General features: G+C 34.0%; 1 protein-coding gene across 1 annotated transcript; it reads left to right on the top strand.

The window, feature by feature from the left end:
* Window positions 609-6,269, top strand: LOC109352425 (casein kinase 1-like protein 10). Its single transcript, XM_019594409.1, has 14 exons — window positions 609-1,033; window positions 1,144-1,184; window positions 2,554-2,623; window positions 2,761-2,909; window positions 2,992-3,087; window positions 3,206-3,276; window positions 3,679-3,740; window positions 4,033-4,096; window positions 4,179-4,263; window positions 4,487-4,613; window positions 4,695-4,768; window positions 4,882-4,942; window positions 5,220-5,353; window positions 5,636-6,269. Exons 1-14 carry the CDS (start codon window positions 958-960, stop codon window positions 5,915-5,917), a joined length of 1,392 nt encoding a protein of 463 aa, XP_019449954.1. The 5' UTR covers window positions 609-957; the 3' UTR covers window positions 5,918-6,269.

Genomic DNA, 15,181 nt, shown 5'->3' with positions numbered 1-15,181 from the left:
TGAGTGTAATATTTATATATTGTTAGTGTCAAGATTTATATATAATTATTATATTATTTATCATTTATTTGAATTAATTTTTTTAAAGTTAATGATATTTGAATGAGAAATGATGTAGTAACAATGTAAGTGTATACATTATTTTTCTTAATTAATTTATAATTAGTGGATAGACTAAATCACTAGTTAAAATAACTATAAATAATACATCAAAAATGACTTAAATAGCCCCGAGTTTGGTTGGATATAACTATTGATTCCTAGTATTTAACTGGTTCAACTGAACTGATTGTATGAAAAGCAGCACCAACACCTCCTTTTGCCGTTTTCTCTGTCACTTTTTCCAAAAGGCAAAAAAATAAAAATAAAAAATGGTAACAAAATAAAGATAAATAAACTAACTATAGATAATGAGGAGAGTCCACTTACTCCTAGAATAACTATTTTAATCCTAACCATTAATTCTAAGAAAATTTAATAATTTCAATTAGTGATTAGATTTACACAATTCAATATTCATAGAATTGATGACTAGAATGAAGAGCAATTAGATCCGATCATACATAATTAATAATTATCATATACACACTACTCGTAATCTAAAAAGTTTCATCAAAACCTCAACATAGATCAGAAGGGTTGAAATCCACACACACCCATCTTTATACTACTATGCGCGAATATTGGAGGAACCATTAGATTCATTTTCATTTTCATCGTTTTCCTTATTCACCCTTTTACAAAACAATAATAATAATTAGTTAATGACCCAGATTTGCTTTTACTTGAATTCAATGCTCTCGATCATATTTCGATTAAAAAAACCAATTTTTGAGTTGTTCGGAGTAGAAAGCCTCGATTTTTATGAGTGATTTGAGGTAACATATTCAGAATAGTATATTTGTTGTGAAGAGGTAGAGTTTGGGAGTGAGTGTTTATTGGATTAGTTTTGTGATAATGGATCATGTAATTAATGGAAAATTCAAGCTTGGGAGGAAGATTGGGAGTGGATCTTTTGGGGAACTTTATTTGGGTATGCAATGCATGCACTTACTTTTATCAAAGTCAATAAGCGTTTTTGCTTGGTTTGACTAATTTGGAGCATCTCTTGTGTCTATTTTTGGTGTTTTTGCTTGTTTTCAGGTGTTAATGTTCAAAGTGGAGAGGAAGTGGCTGTTAAGTTGGTGAGTTCAGTTATGGACTCTTATGCTGGATGTTTTGCAATTTCTTGATTTTATGTTTTGATTTACTCAGTTGCATAGATTGGTTGTGTTGTTGTGGAAGTAAAAGTGTAAAACAATTGGTATTCTTATGTTTTGAGGTTTCTTGTTATTTTGTGTTTTAATGGTTTGTTTTTCACATTGCGTGGATGGATTGTGTTTTTTGTTATAGCGAATATGCTTGACCTTCGATTAGGGGAATATTTGGAGACCTTGTACATGCTTCTTGTAGTCTCTCTTCCTTAGCAGTCACCTTTTGAAGAAGCTGATTATGAGTTGGAAATTTTGTTTGATGAAGAGCTTAGAAGGTGCCTTGCAGATTCGCTTTGGACATTTGACAGTAAAGAAAATTCCATATAGAAAAAATAGATAGACTAGGAAGTGAAAGAAAGAGATCATATGCTTTACTAAGTGTGATCAGAAACTATTCCTGTCATTATATTATGTATAATGAACTAAGGAGCTTGATTCTCAAGCATTAGAGATTGGACCGTTGGAATGTTTTTTACTATATAAGGTATGCTACCAACACTGGCTTTGTTATTGGATCATGTCAAACCCTATGGGTAAGGAACTAATCCCATTCGAGATGTGTGGCTGTTCCTCCCAATAAGTGCAGCTCCCAGGAATCAAATTCTTATTCATGGGGCCTTACACCACTAGGCCAATACATTGTTGGCCTCTCCCTTAGTTTCTAGTTTTCACAGTTTATTTTCATAAACTGTTTATTGACTTTGCTAACCTTCAATTTTTTACTGCTGATTTCCTTTTTATGGTCTCTTTGTTTTTTGTTTTGGCATTAATCATTATTGACTCTTTTGGTTCATATTACATGTTTTACACACTTGCTTATTATTTTTTATTTTTAAATCATTATTTTAAATAAGGCATTTACTACAATATTTATTATATTCACTATCAATTTTCAGATTATGTTTTATTTTTTATTAAAATTATGAATTATTATGTTTTATAAATTTGTGAAACTTTTTAGTTCTATCCACTATTGTCTGTATAGCAGCTGCTACGTGATCAGCTATACTGCTATATTGCTTTTGAGAATTGTCCGTCCACGCTACGATATGCAATTAACTATTATGCTGTAAGCTTTTAGTGCTATGAGAATGTCTAAAATTAGAGTGCTTTTAAATTTTTATTGTATGTTTTAACTTCATGCTTTGTGATTGTTCTTTGTTACTTTGTTTAGATATCATATCTTAACACACACTGTCATTTCTGTATTCAATCAGCATTAGTTTATGGCCAATACTTACCTAACTATTTCATTACTCCATTGCCAATACTTCCCCTCATCTCTTCCTTGGTTTGACAGGAACCTGTGAAAACAAAGCATCCTCAACTTCACTATGAGTCAAAATTGTATATGCTTCTTCAAGGAGGAAGTAAGTTTTCCCCCTCTTCCTAATTTATACCTGTTCAATTTCTTTTTATGCAGCCATGACATGCACATTTCTACTCTATTGAAGCAAATTTAATGTTTTTGAGCATATATGCTTAATGTGTTTGTTTTTACTTGAAGCTGGCATACCTCATTTAAAATGGTTTGGAGTTGAGGGTGACTACAATGTCATGGTCATTGACCTTCTTGGGCCAAGTCTTGAAGACTTGTTCAACTATTGCAGTCGGAAGTTCTCTCTGAAAACAGTTCTGATGCTTGCGGACCAAATGGTAAATATGACTTCAATTTGAAGGAAACCATAGTATTTACAGACAGTAGGATGTATTTTTTACCTCAATCTGGTTTATCTAGATAAACAGAGTTGAGTACATGCACTCGCGGGGACTTCTGCATCGTGATATAAAGCCCGACAACTTTTTAATGGGTTTAGGCCGCAAGGCAAATCAGGTATTTTTCCTTTCATACATTTATTTTGCTCTCAGCACTGTTTATTGCAACGAGTGAAATGTTTTCTGGGTTATTCTGTATCCTACATCAAACTTCCTGATTTTTTTTATGCTTATAGGTATACATAATTGATTATGGCCTTGCAAAAAAGTATCGCGACCTTCAAACACATAAACATATACCATACAGGTACCAAATTTAAGATCTTGTTTGGGAAGTCTTTAGCTTGTTTTCTTTCAGTTCCTTGTGCACGTTGTCCTTGTCTTGCCCTTCTATTGTTACTTTGAAACTTTTCTAGTTTGTTTTACCCAATGTGGTTCCTTCATATATTGTCCCCTCCTGCATTTGTGACTTTTGGTATGGTATAATCTCCAACCATTACTGTACCTGGTCCAACTTCTTTGTCATTCTCCGTCATTTTCAAAGCTTCTTTCACGTCAAACTCTCGAGTTCTATGATAAAATGTATACTTTTGATTTTTCTCTTTCATGTTTAGTCTATCTTCTTTATTTATTTTAATTAAAATATAATTATTGTCGTACTCAATCCATTCATTCTTTTCCATGAATGGACACTTTACTTTTCAAACAGGGAAAACAAGAATCTCACTGGAACTGCTCGGTATGCTAGTGTTAACACTCACCTTGGAATTGGTGAGTAAAACAAATTATCGAAGAGATAATCAATTTAGAGGGTGAGTCCCGATGCAATGGTAAGGTTGCTGCCTTGTGACCTGGAGGTCATGTATTCAATTTATGAAAACAACTTTTCCACTTGCAGGGTAAGACCACATAAATTTACCCTCCTTAGACCCAACCGGGTGAGAACCCCGTGCTCTAGGGTGCCCTTTTAACTAATCAATATGTTCTTCTATTATAAATTTCATATTCAGAATGGGTCCAAAGGGGTGTACGTTTACGTATCTTGCTCTGTTTGTTCTTGCAGAACAAAGCAGAAGAGATGATCTTGAATCGCTTGGTTACGTGTTCATGTACTTTTTGAGAGGAAGGTTGATTGCGATGCTGAGATTCTTACTTCTTCGGTAGTCTTTTTATCATATTTTCTAATATGTTTTAGCAATACATTTCCAGTCTCCCTTGGCAAGGCTTGAAAGCTGGCACTAAAAAGCAAAAGTATGACAAGATAAGTGAAAAGAAGATGCTTACTCCAATAGAGGTACTATGACTTGCTCCCAATCAGTTTTTTTTCTGCAAATACTTCATGATTTGAATCATTGGCCATGTCAGGTTGATAACTGGTTTCCCGGTGAAATTTGTTTCAATAGTATAATTTGACAGTATTTCTCTTCATTATATGCAAGTATTTCTTTTTGTCAGAATCATATTTTGTGCTGAAACTCAATCGTACAAAGAACTTATTGCATGGATTTCTCGGACAGGTCTTATGCAAGTCACATCCATCAGAATTCACATCATACTTTCACTATTGTCGTTCATTGCGGTTTGAAGATAAACCTGATTATTCATATCTTAAGAGACTCTTTCGAGATCTATTCATTAGAGAAGGTTGACTTGTAGATATATTAGCTTTATTGTTTGAAGTTCTTACAAGGCTTTGAATGTAACTAAAAAATGTTGCTTTTGCAGGTTATCAGTTTGACTATGTATTTGATTGGACTATATTGAAGTATCCACAAATTGGATCAAGTTCTATAGTTCAAGTGAGTACTTATAATAGTTGTAATTTTCATCTCTGAAGAGATATTTCGTTTCGTTTTGTCTTCAGTAAACTACGGGTACTTGTTAAGTAAATCCTTTCTTGCATTTTCAACAGCCAAGTGGGAAACCTGTCTTAAATCCAGGACCATCTGGGGAGAGATCAGAACGGATTTCAGGTCTACTTCTAGAGCAGTATCTTCATACGGTTTTATTCTGAAGCATTTCACTGCATGGTTATAAATGATTTTGATTTCGTATAGATTCCTTAGCCTTTAGTCTTTTATGTCATGTGCTGTATTCTCATATCAGGTTAAAGAATCAGTATTATTTCCATTTGTTTAAATAATTTGGATTCTTATGATCCACACTACAATGTTCACGTTATTTCAGTTATACAAGCTGTAAGTGGAAGAGATTTTCATCTGCTAACATCTTTTTAAACTTTTATTTTAGTTGGAAAAGAGATTCGGGATAGATTATCAGGTGCAGTCAAGGTATTTTCAAGAAGGAATAGCTCTGGGCGTGGTCCAAGTACTGATCGTTCTAGGCATAGGGCTTCAGATGATGTGCCATCTTCCAAAGATGTGGTTTGTACATTCCTCTTAAGACTATTTTGTTTGTGTATATAGAGGGTGAGTTTGGCGCAACTATAAGGTTGTTGCTTAGTGACCATGAGGTCACGGGTTCAAATCTTCGAAACAACCTTTTCGCTTGCAGAGGTAAGGCTGTGTACCACGTACCCTCCCCAAACACAACTAAGTGAGAGTCTCGTTCAATTGGCCGCTCATTATATATTTTATGGGTTTTAATTTTATGAATAGTTAGTTGGCTAGTTACAGTTTTCTTGTTATCTAACATGTTCTTTGCAGCAACCTGATATTGAGAGAGCTCATAGTTCTTCTCAGAACAGCAGTGCATTAAAAAGGCCTGTCATTTCAAGCAGCCGACTAAGCTCCTCTGGTGAGCCTAGTGAAAATCATTCGAGCCGATTGGTCTCAAACAGTGGTCGCATATCTACTACTACTCGGAGGATTCAACCAAGTTTTGAGTCCAAATCATCTTTCACCCGCATTGCAGGGACACAAGGTGGCCGTCATGATGCACTCCGGAGTTTTGAGCTCTTATCAATTGCTTCAGGGAAAAAGAAATGAAGAACTTTATGGTCAGAAAGCTTGATTTTGGGCTCCTTTCCCTTACATTTTCTTCAGACATCCACTCTCTCCAATTACTGTGTATATTTCATTCTTATGTTGGATCCATCCATTAAAGGCTAAAAGCTAATGGAAAATCCTTCATGAGGCTTTTTCAGACCCCTCTTATAACCCTTTTCAGATATTCTTCCATTAGTATTTGGACATCGATCCATTCTTGAAGAGATTCTATCCTTTGGAATTTGTTTATATGAGAGATGGTGGCTACTTGTAATGAATAAATTTGGTATCTTTATGTTGCAGTAAAGGAAAAAGAAATTGCAAAGATTTAATATGCTTTGCAACTTTTGTACCCTTTATGCTTCCTTTGGTTGAGAGAACAAACTAAGAAGAAAGAAATATGTGAGAGAGAATGAGAAGAGAAGTAGAGTGAATTTTAATATTGTTTGGTTGTATAGAAAAAGAAGAGAAATAAGTGATAGTTTATCTTCATTCTTTTCCGCACAAGAATCTGAACTATATCCTATATCGGTTAAAATTTGTTATGTCAATTAAAAAAATTAAATATTCATTATTTATATTTTTTGCTTGAATATCTTTGGTCCGGATTTAGGATACAATTTGGAATAATAGATCCTAGTCCCTCTTCTCCTATTTTCTCCTTACTTTGGAGGAGAAAGAAATCTCATGGGCCTCACTCCATTTTCATTCTCTCCCCTTGAATTCTCCCTTAAACCAAAGGAGAGAAAGATCTCATTTCTCTTCAACTTTTCTCCTCTCATTCTCTTTCTCTTCTATTTATACTTTACCAAACAAAGGCTTAATGTGCATTGACTATTTTGCCCTTTTGCACATTGATGGAATCTTGTTTAACAAGTTAGTTAAAGTTAGGTGGCTCCTTTATGAAGCTTTTGTTGTAGCATAGTTTTGGGCCTGATTAAGCTTATTTGGCATCTTACTATATACTTTTAATTAATTTTTTAATTCGTCCTATTCTGATTAAGAACTCCATAACGATGATACAGTGTTGTTTAATAGTAAATGTGTTTTGCACAGGGACCTAGTTTTATCCTGTGGGTTTGTGTAAATATTTTAGTAATTGTAATATTGTTTGTCTTGATTAGATGCTGCAATCAGACTATTTGTATACGGTGGTTGGACTATGTATATGTATCATCTTAGGATCTTACTTGCTAGAAGCTTCGTGTATTAGGTTACTCTTTTCAAATTACCTGGTTCAAATATGGTCAGGTTTTATCAGGTATATTGTTGAGTTTTGGTTCAAAAATTAGACCTGTCAATTTTTAGAATTGAGTAAGGAACAAACGTGACCCGATATGACTCATGGTCACTTATTCGTTATATTTGTATGTGTATGTTCAATTTTTAGTGTAATTACATCTCTTTGGCATTAAATATTGTTGATTCTCTAATTTATTCATCATATATGCATATGTGTAAATAATTAACAAAATATCTACCTATATATCCATTTTATATCAAATTACATAACCATAATAATAATTAATTGAGAATGTTTTATCTAAAAGGGGTATACATTATATTTAATTGAGTCTAGGATCATGTTCAGGTTCAAAAGCTATCTGACCGACATTTGGAATTAGATTAGTCTTCGAGTTTAAGTTTGAATTCGAGTTCAAAAAATAATTCAATCAATATTTAGGGTCCGATAAGGGACAATCCTTACCTATACATGCTAACCTCTAGTTTTTAATGTAGAAATTTTCTTAGATTAGTTGAATACTTGAGTTTGTTTTGTCAATACACTTGAGCAGCATTCACATGTTGCTAAGGGTGCCTTGTCATCCTTTGGTGTAGTGATTAAAATGGGTCATTAATATGGGGCAGTTGGGGACCATTAATTTTGTCTATATAAGCTTACTAGAAAGCTATGATTCATATAACCACTATGACGTTTTACAAAAGGATTAATTTAGTGATGCACAATCCTACTATTATGTCTAAACTACATGGTGGATAATTATGCTTCCCTCACAATCAATACAATGGAGACAAATTTGCAAGTCGAAGTCATAGATTTACTTTTGTGGGATACCCCTATGGGCAACAGGATTGGAGAATTTATGATCTAGAGACTTATGAATTCTTTGAAAACCAATTTTTATATCAGTGTTCTAAAAATAAGAAAGAAACCTCTCATTCTTTGCCTATTGACGATGTGGTGGGCACTGACCTTAATAACATGCAAACACCAACTGACCTTACTTTCGACAGGGGGTATAAGTAATGCAGCGACCATATGCGAAGCTTCAAAAAATCAAGACTCTGAACATTAACATGCAAACAGTCCCATAGTTGACATCTCAGATGTCAGTTTCGTGATTCCAGACACTACAATGTTCAACAATCCTGATGAAAATCTATACTTGGATGCAGACATCGTGTAAAACAACCATCAACGAGACTTCAAGGGTATATAACAAACACAGTACAAAAGTTGAGTCATTTCCATAGTAGATCATCTTTATTACATCCTTCAGGTAGTCCCTATCCTATTGCTCACTATTGAAATTGAGACAAATTTTCTTTGCCACAAAGACACTTCCTTGCAGCAATCACTGCAGAAAAAGAAACTTTGTATTTTCATGAGACGATAAAAGATGCTAGATGGAGACATGCCATGTAGGATGAGATTAATGCTCTAGAACGAAATGATACATGGATCACATAACAATTGCCTCTAGGAAAGAAAGCTCTTGGATGTAAATGGGTCTATCGCATCAAATATAATTTTGATGGCACCATTGAGCACTTTAAAGCCAGTTTAGTTGTTCTGAGAAATCATGAATAGGAAAACATAAATTACACTGAGACTTTTGCTCATGTCGCCAAGATGGTGACTGTGCTCACTGTTCTTGTTGTAGCTGCGACTAGGGATGGCAATGAAAACCGAACTTGTGGGTACGCGCTCGAACCGAACCCGAAATTAATGGGAAAACCCCGATGTGATTGGATTCGGGTTTGGTAGAGAAAAGACCCTAACCCGAACCTGCCCCGAAGTAATGTAATTCAATTTAAAATTAAAATTTCTATCATGTGTCCATTGTTTTTAATTTCTAATTTTATTTTACATACTATTGGATATTTAAACATAAAAAAATGAAATAATACAAGAGAAAATAGAAATATTAGAGAAAAATGAAACGAAAATGATATTGTACTTTCCTTAGTACATATATAATTTTCGGGCTTTTTTCGGGTTCGGGGATGATATCTTTATTTTCAACTCCATTGAGTTCGAGTTCAGGTTTGGGTTTTGAATTTCGGGTTTGGGTATGTGCAAAGTCGTCCCCGAACTGCCCCGTTGTCATTCCTAGTTGCGGCTAAATCTTGGGAGCTCTATCAAATGGTTGTCCATAATACTTTTCTCCATGGTGATCTCCATGATGAGGTGTTCATTCGCATGCCTCCTGAGTTTTCAGTTACCTCCTCAAATATGGTGTGCAAACTGCAAAAATTATTGTATGGTTTGAAGTAGGCTCCACATTGTTGGTTTACCAAGTTGTCTCAGGTCCTTGTTTCCTATGGCTTTCAAAAATCAAAATTTATGCTTGTATCAAGGACGAGTTCAGCTTACCATTCTAGTTTATGTTGACGGTCTAATTATTGCCGACAACAATTCTTCAGCCATCACAAGACACAGTCTGACTAAAATCTCTGTCTTCATGGGTGATACGATTTTGACTAGGTTGGTTGTCCTCTCACCCGTCGATCTGTGACTGGTTGGCTTGTCCAACTGGGCCAATATCATATTTCTTGGAAAACAACAAAACAAAACACAGCCTCCCACTCCTCGGCTAAAGCTGAGTATCGTTTGATGGCCACAACTACTTGCGAACTCAAATGATTAAAATGAATTCTTTCTAATCTTGACATTGCTCATGCCCAACCAATGATCCTTAACTGTGATAGTCAGGCGACATTGCACATTGCCAAAATTTCAGTATTTCATGAATGCACCAAACACATTAAAGTCGATTGTTATTTTGTTCGTAATGAAATTCTAAATCACAATATTCTTCCAACCTATGTCTCTACTGCTGCTCAATTCGCATATATCTTCACCAAAGCTTTGGGAAAACCACTGTTTGAATTCTTCCTAGGCAAGTTGGACATTCTGAATCTCCATGCTTCCACTCGAGGGGATAATGTGGTAATAACAAACCAAATTTATGTAAACATATTTGGTTAGATTGATTAGGTTGTTATTATCCTAACATTAAGCCTGAGAGTCATATGTAAACAAATTTGTTTAGTCTTTTGTTTAAGATTGTAAAAAAATGAATTAAGATGTTTTATTCCTCCCATATTTTATATACACAAAAAATTGTTTAGATTTTATGAACAATTTTTGTGTATATAAAAATGCAATATTAAGGAATAAAACATCTGAATTTATTCCTTTACAATCTTAAACAGAAGAAATTGTCAAGCATAGAAGGCAACTTGGTATGGAACCTTGGATGCTGAAAATAATACAAATTATGGCCACCACTATTGATGTTGCTGTAATATTACAGTTACAACAGTATCACACCACAATTGCAGTATGGTAGTGAATCATATTTATGCACCACATCGGTTGTAATGGACCCACATCGAACAACATTTTGACCATATTATAACGCATCAGATCATATTGAATTAAAAAATATTTTTTAAACAAAAAAACTCTCTTCACAACACTGCAATCCACATCGCGATAACCATAATTGCAATCATGAGCACAACTGAAATTTAAAACACTAGTTGTAAGAATGAGATTGCAACTAAGAAAGAGGGATGAATTAGTTGACTTAAAATTATGGCTAGTTTTTCTGCAAAATCAAGAATTAAAGTGCAGTAGAAAATATATGCAGAAATTAAACAAATAAATAATCAAAGAGATAAGGGAGAAGACAATACACAAGGATTTTTATATTGATTCATCTTCTTGTCCACCGAAGGCTATGTTCAATACTCTTGCAGCACAAGAGATTTCTTCACTAAAGATTATGAGTTACAATTACAATATCTTACCCCGAGATCTCTATTTACCCTACACACTCACTAATCCTTATTCACTCTTGGAAAACACATTTCCAAGTGATTCTAATCCCTTTTCTTATCTCACCCTTGTGAAAGAAAGTATTCTGCAATAAAAATGAAGAATGTACAACAATGGCAGATTGCCTTTACAAGTTTGAAAGTAATATAACTTGCAATCCAATCAACTCTTTTGTATACTTAGTAATAATGCTCTTTATAAGTTGGTAAACTTTGAAACACTTTACTTTAAGAAACTTCAGAAAAATCAACCTTGAAAGTTTAAGGACTAGTTGTCAAAAGTGTAGAAAATAATTTCATAATGTGCGTAAGAGCTTTTAAAATTTGTATGAGAGTTGTGTTTTTGTGTTGTGAGATTAAATAGACTTTCCAATCACCCATAGTGCCTCTACGAAAAGGTAGGAATTGATTGGAGTGAAAACATTTCGTTTGCGATGAAAACCTTTCATTTTGAAATCTGAAATCTGATGCAACAACTCTAAGTAATCGATTACAACTAGTTGGTAATCGATTACCCAAGCATTTTGTTCACTTGGCATTTAAATTTGACTTAGAGTAATCGATTACAGCAAGTGGGTAATCGGTTACTCAACTTCACTAAAACTGGTAATCTATTACTCAAAGATAGTAATGGATTACTCTGATCAGTTTTTAGTTGGATAACTCTTTTCTCACACACGTAATCTGTAACTTAGATGCAGTAACCCGTTACACACTATTTTTGAATTTTTTTAGTATACTTGAAGTGTTTCAATGTTATTTTAAAATAGTTTGAGTATTACTACTATTGTATATTCGAGAATATAGGATAGAAGTACCTATTTAGACGTAGATTATTTTGTCTTGAAGCTTTGTCTTCATAAGTATTCTTCTTTTTGGTGATGTTGGTGTCTTCATCAAAACCGTGTCAAGGTCAGGAGCAAATATCTTATTCACAATCTCCCCCTTTTTGATGATGACAAACCAGTATCTTCTTTAATAGTGTAGTTTTTTGAGAGCAACATACTTTGAGATATGTTAAGATGACTTGAGTATGCTCCCCCTTTCATTTGGAGTTATGTGCCTGAAAGAAATTTGACAGAAAATACATTTCTCTCAACTTTTCTCCTCCTTTTGACTTCATCAAAAAGTAGAAAAGTCAAGCGTCTAGCACAATATATATATAGCATACATATATATATGCTTTTGTCCAGCACAATATATATATAGCAATACCATAAAACATAAGATGTTCAGACATTTGTTCAGAAATAACAAAATAACATAACATCAAATATTGTTCAAAATCATGAAAACATTAGAAACATAAAAACAGTAAACTGTTCAGAATCATGCACCAATCCAAACAGAAATCCTAGACAAAATCTAAGACTCAGGCTTAGAGTTGTCGTCATCGACGTCCATGCTACTCAGCTTAGAAGAGAGACGATGAAGTTCAAACTGGATTTGTTGATTCTGAGTATTAAAGGCATCCATTCGGTTAGTGATATAGCCTCGAAGAGAAAGCAACTCATCCATAATCATCTGATTGGTAGGCATGACAACATATGAGGAATATTGAGCATGAAACTCATAAGGTTGAGGTTCAGGAGGGTTAAGATTGGTAGGTTCTGGTTGATCAGCAGGTGCAGTCGGTCTATCAAATTGATGCTTATAGGCGCGGCGGTCACGAGGATCTATGGAGAAACCCATTTTGTGGACAACTTCCACATCAATCTTGCTTTCGTGAAGATTTATAGCGACCTTGGTTTCACCATTAGTAGAAACACGGAAATGTTCAAAAATATTGGTTATAAAGATTGCATAGTGCAAGGGGCTTTGAGTTCCTCGAACATTCCACATTTGTCTCATTATCATCTTAGTCCAATTGATTTTGATGTTAAACTTCATAACATACATCAATTGGAGTTCTATGTCACTAATTTGAGAATGGTTTGAAAATTTCGGTAAAATGACATAACTCATAAGGTAATGAAGCAAATGATCTTCAAGTTTGAGATACCTAGCAGATAGGATATCTCTATTTTTAACAGTCTCACCAAAGCCCTGTTGCTTACGCATTTATATTTCCTCTTTAGAAATTCTACACAAAGAATAGTAGAATTCCATGTGATCATAGTTATCCCATTCACACTGAAGGCCAAAACTCGTTGTACTACCTTGAGTGGGTATGTTACAGCACAATGAACTAAACATTTTTGTATCCAAAACAATGTCTTTACCTTTCACATAGGAAGTAAGACGATTATTCCGAAAGTTCATGTTGCAGTAAAATACTCGAACAAGTTCAGGATAAAAGTCATTAGTTTCACAACATAAGTCAAAAAGATTTTGTTGCCGTAAAAGATAAGGAAAAGAAAATTTTCAAACTCAAAATTCCCTCCATTACCGTATTTCGGAGTAAAGATGGTTCGACCATGGAAGTGCTCCTCAAAGACTTTGTGTTGCTCATCATTAGCAAGAAGCCTCGTCAAATCCAGAGGGTTAGACTTCAAAGATGAATTTCATTGGTTCCTTTAAGTCACATTTGAGTGTTGCTTCTTTGATCTAGAAGTGGAAGCCATGTATTGAAGTTTTTGAGTTTTTAGGTTTTTGAGTTTGGGAGATTTAGGGTTTTTTTATTTAAGTCACTAAACACGAAAATGATGGTGTAGAATTGAAAACATGATATGGATGGACACAAAAATCACTCAAAATAGATCAAAAACGATTTGAGTGTTGCTCCTTTGATCTAGAAGTGGAAGCCATGTATTGAGGTTTTTGAGTTTTTAGGTTTTTGGGTTTGGGAGATTTAGGGTTTTTTTATTTACGTCACTAAACACGAAAATGATGGTGTAGAATTGAAAATGTGATATGAATGGACACAAAAATCACTCAAAACAGATCAAAAACGAAGATTTTAGATAAAGATGAGGTTGAACACGAGTGAGAGAGTTGGAGGAAAACGAAGAGTTTGAAAAATGCAGAAAAATCACATATAACTGCACAGAGTAACCGGTTACTCACTTTTGAGTAATCAGTTACTTAGTTTAAAAAATTTCAAATAGAAACTTTGTGTAATCGATTACACATAATGCAGTAATCGATTATTGAAACTCCTTATTTCACCCTGTAATCGGTTACTCTCCAGAGTAATCGGTTACTGACCCAAAAAAAATTATTTTAAGCATACTGATTCTATGAAAATGATTTTTGACCCAAAATTTGAAATTTTTAAACATAAATAATCATAATTAAGGACAAGTAGGCATGAGATAAACATAATGAAGCACACATCTAATCAAATAAACATGTTAAGATAGGTAAGCTTCATCAAGAATACCTAATTCAAGTCTAATTTTATAAAAATGTTCTTTACCCAATGGTTTAGTGAAAATGTCTGCTAGTTGGTTATGAGTATCAATAAATTCAACGGTCACATCCTTCTTTTGGACATGATCTCTAAGGAAGTGATGTCTTATATCCATGTGTTTGATTCTAGAATGCATAACTGAATTCTTTGTGAGGTTTATAGCACTAGTATTGTCACATTTTAGAGGAGTGCAGCTTAAGTCTAAGCCATAATCTTGTAATTGTTGTTTAAGCCACAACACTTGGGCACTACAACTACCTGCTGCTATATATTCAGCCTCAGCAGTGTTTAGGACAACACATGCTTGTTTCTTGCAAGACCAGAGACTAAAGCATTTCCAAAAATATGACAAGTACCACTTGTACTTTTCCTCTCAGATTTGCAACCAGCAAAATCTGAATATGAATAACCAACCAAATCACATATAATTCCTTTTGGATACCACAGCCTAACGTTAGTTGTACCTTTAAGATATTTCATGATTCTCTTAACAACAACTAAGTGTGATTCTTTTGGTTTAAATTGATACCATGCACACAGACATACACTAAACATGATATCAGGTCTACTGGCAGTTAAATATAAAAGAGATCCAATTATACATCGATACTTTGATATTTCAATGTATTTTCCCGCTTCATCTGTATCGATGTAAGTACCAAAACCCATAGGAGTAGTTATCCATATCAAATCTTTTCAGCAAATCTCTACAATACTTTGATTGACTTACAAAAATGTCATTATCAAGTTGTTTGATTTGTAATCCAAGGAAGTAATTCAGCTTCCCCATTATGGACATTTCAAATTCTCCTTGCATCATTTTG

Source organism: Lupinus angustifolius, chromosome LG07, assembly GCF_001865875.1.
Source record: "Lupinus angustifolius cultivar Tanjil chromosome LG07, LupAngTanjil_v1.0, whole genome shotgun sequence".
NCBI classification, from domain to species: Eukaryota; Viridiplantae; Streptophyta; class Magnoliopsida; order Fabales; family Fabaceae; genus Lupinus; species Lupinus angustifolius.
The sequence above is the reverse complement of the archived record's forward strand: the minus strand, read 5'-3'. Positions and strand labels throughout refer to the sequence as shown.